Below are 16,535 nucleotides of genomic sequence, written 5' to 3'. Positions count from 1 at the left end.
ACATGATGAGTTCTCTCTCTTGGGCTGAACTCTTACAAAGGTTATAGAACAGATACAGCAGCTTCGGTGAAGTTCAAGTACAAATATTAACAACCGACACAGGCACATTTGGTTGATTCTCTTTAGTATGCTTCTCTTGTAGTTTCTGTGAAAGTAGGCAGAGAGAGAGAATGGCTTGGGAAGGGAGCAAATATATAGAAAAAAGTTTCAGAATATATTTTAAATGGCACAGTGGGCGATACCCAGACGTAGCTGCAAAGCATAGCAATTTTAGAAAATTATGTTCTAACAAATAATGAGTCATATTAATAGATATATATTTGGAATGTTCTTTAAAAACCATGAATAATTCATATTTAATAAATGTATAGAAATAGAAAATAAACCAGAGTAATTTGAAGCTCTACACTTTTAAATACATCTGAAATTTCAAGAGTTTCTTAGTGGTAGGCACAACAGCTAATTTTTTAAAATTCATAAGTGCTAAATCTATCAGACAGTTCTTTCGTATAGTGAATAAATAGTTTGGGCCTTAAGTTGCTCTCTCGTCCCCCGGTTGGAGAATTCTAGAACACCAGATGTCTTGCATGTCACTCTGTCTTTCTAAATCTTGATAGCATCAGAGAGTGTGTTAAATATCTTACTCAGTATTATTGCAGATTTAACAGAGGGCTGCTCACTATGTATTCATTTCAAGAGTTGATCAAAATGTTAGAAGCAGTTCATTTTTACTTCAGTGAGGTATTTGGCCAAAAATCCAAACAATTCTTGGCATGTTCTGGAGTAGAATGTGAAGGTATTCAGGTCTAACAGCACATTTGGTGTTTTTCCTGCTGATTGACCTACCATCTCCCATGGACGTGCCTGTGGAAATGAGTTCGCATGTATTTCGTTCAATATTCTTTTTACCCTTAGACAAGAAGATATCGAGAACTCATATCCGATCTAAATGACAAATATGGAAGGGCTCACTAATGTTTTAGATGATACCAAGTTTTAAAAATATCAAAAAAGTCTGAAATATTTTTCAGAGCTATACCATAAGCTATAGTAGAGAGCAATTAAAAGATATACTCTTACATTTCAAATATCAAGTAAATGTAAATAGTTCAGGGGAACCCTGACTCGTAGGACAGCCTGAGTTCTCATTTCATTAAACCCAGTGTAAGCCATTTTAAATAACTGAGAAAGAATCTTAGGCAGTATTAGCTTATATTAGGGAAGTGTAGTAAACAGCCCAGAAAAGAGTCTAATGGGAAACCATACTGGCCCCAGTGCAGGCTGGGTAGCCCGTTCTTTCCTGGGTCACACTGATGAGGAGGAGAGGAATTATTCGAAGAGGTCGACCAGGATGCAGAAGCAGCTGCAGTCGTGCAAAAAAGCCAAAAGGAGAAGGAATGTTTTTTTTCAGAGATTCTTTTGTTCAAAATGTAGTAACTATCTTAGACTTATATTGGATGATATGCATTAATATCTGAATGGTAAGATGAATGTTTGTTAAATTAATTATAAGAGAATATTTGAGTCCAGTTTATGACAAAAACAAAGTCTAGCTCATAGGAGCTGTGATATTCCAAGACTGAATGCATCTGATAGAGGATACAGGGGCGATTCGATCTGAAAATGAATTATCGTCTGTTGGGAACGGTGTCGGGGAATGTCTGTCTTGGATCGGGGAAAAGGCTGGCTAATCTTTGAGGTCCCTTCCAACTCTAGGACTGATGAAGATCTATGATTCTTTAAATGTCTTTTCTTATATAAGAAGTGGTGAGTGATATCACACTGTGCATTTATGATTGGGAATATTTCTATTTGAGGTAAAAGGTGTAAGTTCCCATGCACATAATTAAATTACCTGCAGAAGTCATGCAAGTGGGTGGACTTTGCAATGACTAACCCAGAAGAATCAGGGTAGTCTTCTGCCATAGGACGAGCTCTTTATGTTCCTACGCAGTGGATGGATGACCACTCCCACCCGAATGGTGAAAATGGCAAAGGCATTCTTAGCGAGGATCTCACACATTTACATTAAGCTTCGATGGAGAGAAAGTTATTCTGTGTCTCTTTGCCTATGTAGTTTTGTTTCTGTATTTATCCAATGGAGATGGGCACATAGGGGCACCCCAAAAGAGACCTCGACATTTTATGTCTTAAATTTGACAAATATTCTTTAACAAAGATAACTTATTTAATATGTAAATGTATCCTGAAATGAATACTAGAATTTATCGAACACTGTAACCACCCAACCTTTGCTTAACCATCAGAAGCATCGAAAGATCACAGTGTCAGTAACTAAAAGGTCCTTTTGAGAGGTGAAGGTTATGCCTAACAGGTCCTCTATCAGACTAGGGGCTTCCTGGAGGATTAAAGGGTCCTCAGCCATCACGGCAGGAGCCAAGGAGAAAGAAAGAATGATCTCAAACAGATCTATGGGTGTGAGTTTTGTCTAGGCAAATAAAACCTGGTGAATTTTGAGCAAGGCCCATGAGGTTCTCGAGAAAACGATTTCAGCAGAGACGCTGTCAGCTTGGACAGAAAGGGGCAGGGAGTCCCAGCTACAGAGAGGTTGTCAGAAGCCCCAAATCCTAAGGCTGTGAAGCAATCTGGTAAAACTACATAGCCACAAACATCTGATACCTTTCCAGGACGGTTCTGAGAGCAGTTGCAGGGGCCTGGAGGGCAAAGCCCACAGCTTTGGAGGATTAAGTCCTAGAACCTGAAGCAGAACCGGGAAAAATCCAACAGTCCCCCTGCTGGGGTTCAAAATGGTTCTGGGCTAGTGACCCCTGTGTGCGCCTCTGTTTGTTCTCTTTGCTCGTGAGCCACTCTCTACACCCGTCATCTTTTGCCGGTCCCATCTTTGTGTGTTGGCAGTGGTGGGACACACGGCTTGTCTCTGGTTTCATGCCCACCTGCCCTCAGGGGTAGGACCCGCACTCCAGGGTCTGACGCGAGGCTCCTTGAAGGGCTTTTCTCAGGGGGCCCATTTCCGCCGTATTTAGGTGACCGAGGTGGTGAGCGTTTGGACCTCGATCTGGTTTGACCTAAGAGGAGATTTTGGACTTCGGGTTGACGTGGTAGCGGGGCGATGCTCTTTGGAGCCTTGGGAAAGCACAAGTGTATCTTGTACCTGTGAGGGAAGGAAGCACAGAGCCAGTAGATGTACTATGACAGGCAGAGATTTGTGGTGACCACGGTATTTTTATTCCCAGTGTACAAGCCCTGGTTATACCCCTCCCTGTGCGTGCAAGACAAATCCGTGACTATCACGGGGTGTCACTCTGTGGTCACGTTACATTATAAGGCAAAAGGGCGGAGGTACAAGTAGTTAACACCCCTGATCACGTGATTTTGAATTAATCTGAAAGGAGCCTTTCCTGGTTGGTTTAACTACACACAAAAACATTGATCATAATGTTTATGCCCTTTTAAAAGGTGCAGAGGTCAGGATGGAGGAAGTCAGAATTCTAAGCTGTAGTGAATATTCCTTTTGGCCTTAAGGGATCACACGGTCATGTTATAAAGAGGGCCACTGGGCAGGGGATGGTGGGTGTCCTTTAGGAGCTGAGAACGTCCCCCAGGGGACAGCCAGCAAGAAAGCAAGAACCTCAGCCCTGCACCCCCAAGGGACTGGATTCTTTCCATAACCTGGATGAGCTTGGGAGCTGCCTCCATGCTCCAGGTAGGAACCCAATCCAGGGTCTTTGCTTCCAACACTTTCAGGGAGAGAACTCACCCACCGCAGACTTTGGGCCTGCATAGCCATGAGGTGGGAAATGGGCATCGTTTTAAGCCAGTAAGTTTGTAATAATTTGTTAATCAGCAGTAGAAAACTAGAACATTCATTTAATGTGATAGACAGCCCGAATGTCAATCCATATATGTTACAAATCAGTCAAAACTTGGAAAAATTATTTTTCAGACCTCTGAAATAGCATGAAAAGATGTGTAAGAGTACACATTTGCTGTCAGTGAATTCATTCTGCCACTTTCTCTGCGTGTAACACCTTGACTTTAAGCCTCGAACCCTTTTCTAGAGAATGGGCACTATCTCGGGCAGCCGTGAGTTCCCAGCGTGTGTGTCTGTAAGAAAGTGCGTGGCCGGGAGATGGGGGCGCCCGGTGGGTCCGTTCTCGGTGTAACAGCAGAGACTTCTGTGGTGAGCACTTTCTTGCCTTCAGACACAATAGGGCTTTAGAACAAAAGAAAATGACACAAAGTTATATAACCTGCCGGGGGCTCCCCTCCCGCCCTTCCTCCCTCCAGCCCTCCCTTCCTTCTGAACATTTAGTTGATCCAAACGCATCGTAAAGATATTGCCCGTCAGAAATCCTGCAAACGTACAAAGTTCATTTTTGTCGGACACTTACACTGCCTCGCTCATTTAACTCAAGTCACTGAAGAATTTTATGCGTATGGATGTGTAGATTAGGGGAATAGTTTGAATTTAAAGTCAATTTTGTCAAGTGGGGTTTTTTTAGACTTAAACAGTCATCCTAAGGAATTTTGGCTGCTATGTGTGTTAGAAATTTCCTAAGAAATTTAGAATTTCTTAGGAAATTTTGCAAAGTTTTCACTTAACTTTTTATAAAATTATTTATTGATTGGAGAAAGAGAGAGAAAAAGAAACAGAAGCATGGGTTTGTTGTTCTACTTGACTTTGAATTCATTGGTTGATTCTTCTACGTGTCCTGACCGGGGGTCGAACCCACGGCCTTGGCCTATCAGGACAACACTCTCCACCTGAGCTACCTGGCCAGGGCTCACTGAATTTTCAAGATCAACATTATCCTCAGTAAAGCAGGGGTCTGCCAGGGAGCCTATGCAGAGGAACAAAGGCAGCTCATTCTTTGTAATTTTTGCTGGGATTCTTGGGCATCATTTATATCGATCTTTCAGATTTTGGCTTTTATAGCCTTTGTACTTTATGTCTGTCACCAAAAATAGGCAGTGTACGTTTGTCGTAGGAAGATAGAAGACAATTATTCTGAACTGTCAGCCTTGGAACGCACAGAACTCCAAGCTGAGGGTGGTCCGTTTATGCGTGGCTCTGCTCTTTATTTACCGCAAGTCCTCCTTGGGGGAGTTGGCATGCTCAACAATGAGACCAAATATAGTACCTTTAACGAAACAGTGTGTCTGCGCTAACAACCGTTGAAGATATGTGCCCACCAGGCAGGAAAACAAAGCCAGTTCCAACAATAATCAGAGTGCAGACCCCAAAGACATACATTCTCCTCCTCATCGTGAGTCCAGTCACGTCCAATGACACACAAGGAATAAATCGTGTAGCTGACCCAAGGCAGACATAATCATAGTATAAAATGTGTCATAATTTCTTGCACTCAAATAGTAACGGTTTAATCATGATGTGGTTCGTGCCCTGTGTCAGGAAGGAAATGGTCTCTACCCATGGAGCATCATTTTCTCACAAAGGTGCTGCTCTTTTCCTAATATGATTTTGTGGCCACAATATGAATACACAGTTTTAGCAGAAATATGGGGAGATATCTAATGTGAGTAGCATTCAATTGAAATTTGTGAATAGAATTTCTTAAATTAAAAAAGAGATGGAAATATATCGTACTCAATAATACTGGGTATTGTGACCGATAACCAAGTCAACATTGGAACACAGAGTTTTAGGGGCAGGTATTGATTTTTTCAAAAAAATATGAAGATGATAAAGGAGATGAAGAGGAGATGCACAGATCTATTTCTTGCCTTAAATCTGGTTGTCATTTTTTAAATAAAATGTCATTTCTTCTTATTACATAGCCCAGAGGCCATTTTGAGTTTAAAGTAGAGGGCAGGGGAAATTTTTCCATTTATCTTTGGGAGGAACAAAGCAAAGCATTTATTTTGGGGGTTATTTCCAATGGCTAGATAGGAGTTTTTCACATTTTCTATTTCAGTCATTAGAATACTACTGCTGAAAGGGGCGCTTAGCAGCCAGCTATGCACACTTGCAATAATTTTGAGCTTTGCTCCCGTCTCATCTCTTAGGCAAAGGGAGCGGCGGATGCTGGAGGGCCTCGAGTATCAGGAAGTTTTAATAAATCACAGTCTTCAAAGCTGATAGAAGTCGAAGTCAAGCAATGAAGCAAGACTTGGGACCGTTCCCCAGGGCGGCCCTCCCCACGCTTCTCTGACCACTTCCGTTCTAAGATTGGGAATGAGGAATAAAAAATTAGCAGATGTAGGAGATCAAACGTGTGTGTGAGCCCGTGTGTGCATTTACACACATGTGTGAGTGTATACATGAGTGTGAGCCTATGTGCATTTACACATTCATACATATGTGTATATGAGTGCAAACCTGTGTGCACGCACACACACAAATGTATGTGAGTGTGTATTTGAGTGTGTGAGAGCATTATACACATCTGTGACCATGTTTGAGTCTTGTGTGCATTTACACACAGGTACGTGAGTGTGGATTGTGTGACAGGTTGTGTACACACAGGCCAGCACAGACAAGGGTGAACTCTTCACAAATCTGAAGTGAAGAAGTTAAAAGAGCGGGTTTTGAGGACAGCAAGAGGCAGGGGGAAAGTGTATGGAGAGGAGACTCAGGACGGGCTGCAGGGCTTCAGCAAAGCCCTCACCTGGTGCTTAGACAATGTAACGATTTTCCCAGGAAAACAGGCTCAGGCGTCACTCCCAGTTCCAGACTTTCCTAGTGAAGACTCTGTTCTTTGGCTCTGAGCTAATCTACCAAAGACAGTTTTATTAACCACAGAGCACAGAACTTTCAACAATCAATATCTCGGAGATAAACCTGCCATTTTGCTTTCATTTTGCTTTAATATTTTCTGAACAGAACTTAATGGATTTCTGGATTTACAATGAAACGGAGAGGGGAAAATGACTAATAGTGTAAACATTAGCACCTTCAGCATTAAAAGGACAATTATAAGTCAAAAATCTCTTATTGCACTTTCACAGTTGGAACACTTATTAACCACGTGACATGATGCTGAATAGTGACGATACGTCATGATTAAACCTCTAACATGGCATATAGGTCGTATGATTCTTTACTAAAGTTTTAAATAAAACTTCTTTGTGTTGAGTGCTGTGGCTGCCTTTCTTTCTCTTGTGTTCCCTTACCTAATTCAGATGTGCTCCAAATTGTTTTGGTTATCTCCTGCTGAAGTTCTTAGTTCTTAAGAATCAGGAATATAGAGGTATGAATGTTGTTTATATGCATTTATGGTGTAATCATCCTGCTGGCAGGAAATGCTATTTCCCCAAAACATGGTGCATGCTGCCACCTCGTGGTAAGAGTGGGAACATGTGAAAATTTAAAAATAACAACAACAACAAAACAAACCCTAGAGAAAGCGATGGTCATGGAAACTGCCCGTGTGTCCGTCTGAATTTTGAGCATTGTTCTTTAGCATTACTAGTAAGCCTGGCTGCTGTTTTATCGCAAGTACACCTTAACTTCGAGTTTCTCCCATGTAACTTTAGGAAATAAGGGGGCAGGCTCTAAAGAGGCGGTAGCTTTGGACCTATGTGCCCTGAATTTCTAAGTCGAATTCGTCCTTGACAAAATGGTAGAACACGTGCCCTCCAGCAGCAGTGAGAGAGCGAAGACACCAGGCTGCAGTGCAGTGTCTGAGAAAGTCTCGGTTTGTGCCGTGTTTGGAAACCACGGCCCTGAAGGTCCCTTCTCTGCCCGGATCACGCCGGCCAGGGTGTGCAGCGCTTGGGGGTGCTTGGGTGTGCAGCGGGGCCGAGTTTAGCGCTTCTCGGTATTACTTATCAATGCAAACAGTCTGCGAGTGGTCATGACAAGTGTGAAAATGTGAAGCCATGCACCGGTTTTAAAAGATGCAAATTTTAAAACATCATGCCTCTGGCCTCAGAGAACTTGCGAGAAAGATGGTAAGCCTATATGAAGTGTTGAAAGCTCTGAAAAATTATAAAGGATTGAAGGGAAAGATAATTTCCTGTTAGATCGGAATATGTCAGAGCCGTGTGGGTAAGAGAGTTCTGGTACGACTGGGTGGCTGAGTGAGGAAGGGGTGTTCAGGGACAGACGCAGGACAGGAACGAGGGACCAGGGAGCCTCCAGGACTGTGCTGGCCGAGGGGGCAGGTCCCCTCAGCACACGACAGAAATGAGACTCTTTCATAATCCATTGCCTATCTGCATTCAAGTGAGATAAATACTCAGGCAGAAGCAGGAAAGTTCAGAAACCGATAGATTTTCTTTCTGGTGTCTGAGAGACAAAACTGCCTTTTGTCCAAGGAGTGTAAATCGTTGCACGTTTGTGTCTCAGCCTGGGCAAGATTTGCTTGTTTGTTTTACTGTTGTTTGCACAGCAATTCTAAATATATGAGCAACGGTAGGGAGGAAATGGTGAAACGGTGTCTGAGAGGACCCCAGTGGACCGGCACACCGGTGTGATCACTGGAGGGAAAGAGGTGGGTCAGGATGTCACTTACCCAACAGTCCCAGCTTACCTGCCACCTGCCCCGTCCGACTACCACCACTTAGGAACCGATGCGGGACATTGGCAGTTTGTAAGACGTTGTCGCAACTACAGAACAGCAGAACCTGGAGCGAAGTCACATTTGGAGAATTTGGAATTCATATCTCAGTACTCTTACCAACACACTATTACTGTATTTCACTCAATTGTAGAATGAAAAGTCATTTCTATGTGTTGTTTATAAACCAACCCATTCTATTTAATAGTAATTATAATAATGTTTCCAACTCGTTCTGGAAGGTTAGTAAGTATTTATGCTCTTTTAAGGGAGTTCTTCACTTGGCAGGTAACTGGACTCTCAAAGAGACTGCAATTTATTAGGTAACATGTCTTGTACATATTTTTACTGAGCATCTCGCAGCCATTCTGATCGATTTGCAGAAAACTTGTCGTGCACATTTTGACAACACTCATTCCCCACTAAACAGACCCCGTCAGTTCTGTGATAGTCAGTGTGGCTGACGACAGAAATTCAAATGTGGTTTCTTAGGAGCAAGGAGATTTGGGCAATGATATCCTGGGTCATTAAATTTTACATCCTAACAGGCTAACAATCCACTAGCCCAGTAGAATGTGAAGCAGCAAACTTTTCCAAACGCCTATTGAACATTTGCTACTCTTCAATCCTTTTTTCTTTTTCAAAATGACTGTTACGTCTTTTTACTCTTTAACCAGGGACCTAAAGTCAAAGGAGAGGTAGTGAGGAGGAAGGAACTTCATTCTTCTGGGAAGGGGTGGGGGAGATGGCCTGGATTCACTTACTGGCCAGATCTTTGTTTTACTGTTTGATTTTCAAGACTTGAGTGTTTGGGTTCTATTTCTCTTTTAAGAACTCCTCTAAGAGTGTTAAAATATACTAATTTGCATTCTGCAAGACATTTGCCTGATAATTTTGATTTATTTAGTAAATAGAACACGCGGTGTGTGCCAACCACCTCCCCCAGGTTTGACTGCTCCCGGCTTAATTGCCCTTGGCCGGGAGCCTTAGTGAAATCATGAACAGTGATGAGCACACCTTTTTATGTAGTATGTATTATATACTCTATTTCTATAGTAAAGTAAGCTAGAGAAAAAATTATAAGGAAAATACATTTACAGGATTTATTGAAAAACATGCATGTATATCTGGACCTGTGCAGGTCAAAAGTCATTGTACATTTAAAAATGGCGACTTCCTAAACTACCTGCCGTCTGTGGTCTGAAGGGGAAAAGCTCCCTTAACGTGACTTCGGTGTCTGCATAATACTGCTTGTTAATGAAGCTGGCTGACCGGCCACTCTCAGCTACGTGTCGTACCAAGTCTGTGTTGGATCTAGGATTGCTAGAATGCCCAGTCTCCCAAGAGCCACAGAAGCATTTTTGGAAATGGCAACCCCTAAGACTGCATTGTGCCAGACGTACGGGGTGGTCACGAAGGTCAAAACCAGAGTTAGCTTCACAGCGTGGCCTGTACACTGGAAGCCCTGACTCGGTTCTGCCCTAGAAACAGGTTCTTCTGAGTATCCGGCTGCTCTGGCCGCGAAAGGGGTGCATTTCTCCCAGTGTCGGTGTCAGGTCCCACACTGTCCTCCCAACATTCAGCCCTTCACCCTCCGCCATATTTATGCAGCCACATTCCTCATAATATCGTGCATCTTCTTGCAGTTGCCTCCAGAGCCCTGACAGTATGTTGCAACCTGGGAGTCATGGACCAGAGTTAAGAGCAAGTGTGAAATCCATGCAATGTGGACTAATTTCACATAGGTCTCTGCCTCTAACTGTGTATGTTGAACGTTGATGGGGGTAATCCGTGTTTTCCTTAGGCTGATCGGGATAAATTTTCTCCTGTTCTGAGTTCCATCAGCCTCTTTGTTTTTTCATATGCTAAATTAGTATGACTGGGTTTGGTCTGAAACCTAAGATTTTTGTTAGTATTTTTAAGCATGCATTTTTAAAAATTATTTCAATATTTCAGTTACATCCTTTGGCCCAGTACAGCTAAGCTCATACAGATAAAATGGGAAGCATAATGCTATGTCTGAGATGGGCACTTCGGTTTTGCTAACTGAGTGCACTGAGTTAAAAAAATAAAGGAACCCTATGCCCACGGACTTCATTTTCCCCACGGACATTTCCTCTCCTGTTTTATCTGCTGAGCAGCTCTAGGGGAGCGCCCGCTCTGCTCCGCACAGGAGACGTAATTTACACCCCGGCGACACTTCTGAGAATGGAAGGTCAGGCCCAGTATCTCGAGCTGCCCGCTGGCAGATGAGCTCGGTGCTCTTTTGCTTGCAGGCGTGCGGCCGAGTGCTTTGCACCGAGCGCTGCTCACAGCCCCGTGTCTCCCTCTCCTTGCTTCCAGCCCCCTGCGAAGGCAGCGCCTTCTTCTGCCATAGCAACATGTGCATCAACAGCTCCCTGGTCTGCAATGGCCTCCAGAACTGTGTGTATCCTTGGGACGAGAACCACTGCAAAGGTAAAGACGGATCCTTGACTGGGCACGGTCCCCCGCCCTGAGGTGGCCGGGACACTCTCGCCCATGTGACATGTCTTAGACGGTCTCAGAAACAGAGAGCAGAATGGCTTGTATGAGCTGTGGGTGCTTCAGAGTCGATTGCAGAGCTGTGTGCTCTGCCATTTCCGGTGCCGTGGCCAGAACGTTCTAATGCGTTAAGGCCCAGGGGACCCTCAGGAGCCCTCGCAAGTTCCCTTTTGTTCGGATTCAGCATGACCGGTTTGTGAAGGGAAAGGACAGGCAGGTCCCACTGCTGTGCTGCAAGTCTGGTCTCATCAGGTACGAGCCAGACCCAGCCCACAGTGGCCGGGGTCCGGTGGTCAGTGAGAAAGGCAGAGCCCCCGTCCACTTCTGGAAGGGGGGAGGTGGCGATGACCGGTTTCCTGTCCCAGGAACCACTTTGGAGTGGATGGTCACTCAACTATTGTATGAAGAGCTAGGCCATTCCCCTCGCCTTTGAGATTTTCATCAGCTCCAGCACCGCCCACTCTGGTCCCATGCAGGGCAGGGCCGGTGACCACCTGTCCTGCTTAGGAACAGGCCTGGGCGGGGGTGGTGACACCTGGGCCTCTCAGCTGGCCTCCCTGATGGCCCCCAGGCCCCTGCCTCTGCCCCCGCCTGCTGGCAGTGAGTGAGCTGGGCCCCACCTCCTCCACCCCCTGCACCTGGGCCTGAGCCTCTGTGCTCCGGGGGCCCTGCCTGGGCGGAGCATCCTCACACAGGTGGGGGAGCCGTGCTGGCTGTGCTGGCCGTGCTGGCTATCGGGGAGGTGATGTCACTCGGGTCTGGGAGCTGGAGGGAGAGGGGCCCTGCGTTGCCAAGTCTCTCAGAGCAGGAGACCTTTGCTCAGGGTGTCCTGGGGGCTGCAGGAGCTCAGAGCCCCAGACTCTCACTGACCTGAGGGAACTGAGAGGTGGTTCTGAGGATGCCGCCTCCACGCGCTGTTGGTCGTTAGGGCCGTTGCTCAGGCCCCACATTGTTGGGGGTTTTAAACACGATTTTTACCAATTAGGGTTGTTTCACTGGGGAAACGGCCCACAGACGCCTGCATGCCACCATTCCAGAAGTGTCTGTCTTGGAGTTCAATTGCCTTTTGGGGTCAGATTATTGTTAGTACTTTGAGTTCAGTTATCCATGTTGGAAATAAACTCACAAAACTGTGGGTGCAGCCATGGGCCCAATGGTTGAGCCTGGAGGTTTTCTCAGACCTTTGAGAAAAAAAATACTGTCTTTGAAAGTAAGAAATCGTTCTCAAATGTCACCCGGAAAGCCTCACGAGACCTTCCCCAACCTTATATTTACATCTGAAGCAGGGGATTGGACGATAGGAGAAGCATTATTACGTAATGCGTCTGAGGCTGGGACACGGGGTCCTTTTGAAAGTTTCTGTTACTTCAAATATTTTTTCATTATTATTTATTGGTTTCAGGGAGAGAGAGAGGAAGAGAGAGTGAGATGGAAACATCAATTAGCTGTTCCACTGATTTGCGCATCCATTGGTTGATTCTTGTATGTGCCCTGAGGGGGGATTGAACCCTCAACCTTGGTGTATGGGGGTCATGCTCCAACCCGCTGAGCCACCGGCCAGGGCCCTTTAAATACTGCCAATTTTTAAAACTTCCACGCTCAGCCTGCTTCGTTGTCACGTTCTCGGCGCCCGCTCTGACTCCCTATTAACGCGTGGTGGGTGTGTCTTGTTTTCTGTGTCGTCCTCCCTCCCCCCAACCCCCCCAACCCGTAGAGAAGAGGAAAGCCAGCCTGCTGGACCAGCTGACCAACACCAGTGGGACTGTCATTGGCGTGACTTCCTGCATTGTCATCATCCTCATTATCATTTCTGTCATTGTGCAGATCAAACAGCCTCGTAAAAAGTATGTGCACAGGAAGTCAGACTTTGACCAGACAGTTTTCCAGGAGGTGTTTGAGTCCCCTCATTACGAGCTGAGTACTCTCAGAGGGACAGGGGCCACGGCAGACTTTGCCGACGTGGCCGACGACTTCGACAGCTTCCACAAACTGCGGAGGTCCTCTTCCAAGTGCGTCCACGACCACCACTGTGGGTCCCAGCTGTCCAGCGCCAAAGGCAGCCGCAGCAACCTCAGCACAAGAGACGCGTCGGTCCTGACCGAGCTGCCCCCCCCGCCCGCCAAGCCCCTGGCCCCGCCGGCCAGCAGGAGGAACATCCTGGTCATGAAACACAGCTACTCCACGGACGCCGCGGACGCCTGTGACATCGACGAGATCGAGGAGGTGCCCACCACCAGTCACCGGCTGGCCCGCCACGACAACACCGTGCAGCGGTCAGTATCATAGATTTCTCGGGGACAGCTAGAACCCCGAGGACCGAAGTGCTGCCAGAGTGTTGAGTTGGCTGTTTGTCTGCATTGCTCGGTTTCTCTTTTGATTAATGATTTAAACCAGTGTCTCTACTTCTTCCTCTTCCTTTTTTTTTTTTTTTTTAGCTTTTCACTGCCAGCCATATCTCCCACCCCTACATCTGTTCATGAATATATGTGTGAGAACATGCAGACCAAAGATACTTCATCTCTACACATATATGACATTCATTTCTACAATCGTTAGGTCGGAATTTATATTATGCACTTATATGGCTAACCTGCTTCCACATGGTCACCGATGTTGTCCCGACTGATACTTATATTTTTTAGTGTATGAAATGATATTTGGAAATAGTTGCCTTACCAAGATGGTTAACCCATCTTGTTGAAGAATTTTAATGTAGAAATAGCATATTTTGCAATACAATGTATTATATTTTGGGTATGAAAAGGAAAATACTTTTTCCCACACATAATACTTATATCACAAATCATATAGGATAGCCTGGTATGCTAAAATACTCCAATATACACATTGAAGTGTACCTAAGATTAGTAGAAACATTTCATTTTCTTTTTACCATAAAGACAGTAAAATGATTTGTATTGTACCATTATCCCTAACATTAATAAAGCTTTGGGGGAAAGAAAATCTAAATTTAGGGAAAAAATTGTTTGAAGTCCCCAAATCCCATCCACATCTGTTTTGTTTTGCATGTTTCCTAGTGTGTGGTTTGATTTATGAATGGACACGCTTCCTCCATTCACCACACCTTTTCAGAGCCTTAACTACTGCAGTTGATTGACTGTTTTTGCATGCTAATGGCCAAGACCTATGTCCATAGTTTTATGAAATTTCCAAAATGCCCTTAAGTCAATATTGGTGTGCGTATTTACTTTCTGTGCAAATAGTACTTTGTTGAGTGAACTAGACATCACGTTCCAGGTTCTGCCTCATTGGGTCTCTAAGCAGACACGACTCTGAGTACAACACTACCAGGGTCTAGAGAGGAAACGCAAGGTAAGCGGGTGCCCGCGGCCCCTCCTCCCACTCTGTCCTGTGGCCCTGTTGTGTCTTGTCGCAGCTGTGTCGTAGTGTCTTAGGGAACGGGCTATTTGTTCATCACTTCTTCCATAGAAATAGAATGGGTTCAGTGCTGATGGAAGTACATGTATCTTTAAAACAAATATTAACATTCTCACCATCAAGCATTGTACCGCAATGCTATTGGAAGAGTGTTTGATGAAGATAAATGTTACATGTTCTGAGGTGATGATGCAAAAACTAGTGACCTCATCTGACACCAGAAGACACCCAAGGTTTTCATAACTAAGTAATGGAGCATTGCCTCACTATAACCAAAATCGATCAGAGAATTGATAACAATTTTATTTGGCTATATTTTACTCCAAACTTGTACACTAAGAACTTTGTGGTATTGACCACACAACTTGTGCCCTTGTGTTTTTGCATGAATATGTAGTTTATTTCATCAAAATTCAATGCAGCAAGCATGTCATGTTGAATGCTTGATGACGTAAAACGTTTCATCAGCATCCGCTGTCTCTCTGTCCATCTGATTGGTCACCGAGGGTCACACACTTCATAGTCTGCATTGAGAGTAGACTAATTTGTGTCCGGTGAAATCGATAGCCAATCTCTTCAGAACTCTTCAGACCTAGCCACTATTTTTGAATTAGGTGAATACATTTCCGCACTCCAGATTACCTTAATAAGTTGGTGTGTTTGTGTGCATTTTTCACTGGGAGAAAATTGTTTTAACTGTGTTTTATTTTCAGAGAAGAACTATTTATACAAACACGGGGACTGTGCAAAGAAAATTCTATAGTGAATTGTGAAAAGTGGACGTATTTCTAAATCCATTCCACTGCCTTTATCCAAACTTAAGAATTGCAGACATTTGTTATTTCTTCAGCAAGACGCCCCTGCTGCACGGTGATGTGTTCATTTTGTAATTTGGTCTCTGGCCACCAAGTGCTCCTTAGTATTTGAATACATTTTGAGATTCAATGGAAACTTGAAGAAGTTAGTTCCCGGCTCAGACTCCCCAGCTCCCTCTTTCCTCTCCCTTCCACCTCGTTTCTGTGTCGCCCTGCGTCTCTGTTCTGTGGTTGCGCCTCGTGTGACGTGTGGACAAACACGACCGGGTCTGAGCTCTGTGTCACATGTGTGCTGTTTTTATCACATAGACTGCTGGGGCGTAGTGCATTCCTGCGGGATTTTGAACACGCTTCCGGAAGGCGGACCGTGGCCGCGCCAGCCCGAGCTTTTGTGGACTGACTAGAACGCCTGTTGTGTTACGATTCAATGCAGCCAAAAGTCACGAGTAAAATTACTAGACGGCAATAAGAAAAATCTTATTTTTTTCGGTCTTTTTTCTGTACCCCCACATTCCTTTTTTTTTTTTATGTATCAAAGGAAAATACCCGGGTTCAGAAATCGTTTTTGAAACCGGGCGTTTTACCCTTTGCCCCCTTCAGTAACGATGTGTTTGGATGGAGCACTGAGCAGTACGACTGGATTGACAGTCCCGGGGAGTGCCCTGCATGCCAGCCTCGGCATCTCCGTTGCGAAGACCTCCGTTCTCTCGGGCACATTGTAAAAAGCATGCATCCCGCCGATACTGCTGTCTCTTCCACTTCTCTGTGCCATCTGCTTGCTCCTTGTCACTTTTTATATCAAGAGGATATATAAAAATGTATCATAATTTCCTAACTGGAGTTAAGAGAAATGTTTTCTTTTCTTAGAGTGATAAAAAACTGACGTACCCACTTTGTATCGACTCTTCCCAGGCCGTAGGCTGCAGGAGGCCCGTGTCTCCCACATTTTACAGGAGCGTGTTCCTTTCGGAATAGGAAAGTCTTTTTTAAATGCTTTAAAAACTTCAGGCCATTTTATGACCCAAATTATACCATTCTGTGTTGTTTTTTATACTAAGGCACACATATGACAAGATGTGTTTAAATATAAATAAAATAAAATCATATCAGATATGCATCTGCTGTTGAGTTATATACCTACTCTGTCAGGTTCGAATTAGTGATTGGGTACTTTTGAAATATTGAATGTGCATCCTTAGAAAACAAATTCTAAAAGCCAGAATCACTCTAAATGTGCTTACAAGCATTTCCCAAACCCCTGGATTCTACAGAACTCTGTCCTTCAAACAAGAAA

General features: G+C 44.5%; 1 protein-coding gene across 3 annotated transcripts in view; it reads left to right on the top strand.

Annotated features, from left to right (window-relative positions):
• The window catches only part of NETO1 (neuropilin and tolloid like 1), a 72,103-nt gene extending 55,797 nt beyond the window's left edge, over window positions 1-16,306 (top strand). For 2 of the 3 annotated variants that reach the window (XM_037145586.2, XM_037145568.2), the window contains exons 9-11: window positions 10,848-10,961; window positions 12,742-13,300; window positions 15,140-16,306. In XM_037145586.2, the coding sequence (XP_037001481.1) occupies window positions 10,848-10,961; window positions 12,742-13,300; window positions 15,140-15,218 (752 nt within the window). In that variant the 3' untranslated portion in view covers window positions 15,219-16,306. Of the gene's footprint in view, window positions 1-10,847; window positions 10,962-12,741; window positions 13,301-14,285; window positions 14,361-15,139 lie in introns of all 3 variants that reach the window. The other variant, XM_037145594.2, reaches the window with a different exon arrangement.
• The last annotated feature ends 229 nt before the right edge of the window (window positions 16,307-16,535 follow it).

The sequence above is a fragment of the Artibeus jamaicensis genome, unplaced genomic scaffold (genome assembly GCF_021234435.1).
Source record: "Artibeus jamaicensis isolate MK-2021 breed Jamaican fruit bat unplaced genomic scaffold, CSHL_Jam_final contig_354, whole genome shotgun sequence".
Classification (NCBI taxonomy): domain Eukaryota; kingdom Metazoa; phylum Chordata; class Mammalia; order Chiroptera; family Phyllostomidae; genus Artibeus; species Artibeus jamaicensis.
This window is presented reverse-complemented; position numbering and strand designations above follow the sequence as displayed.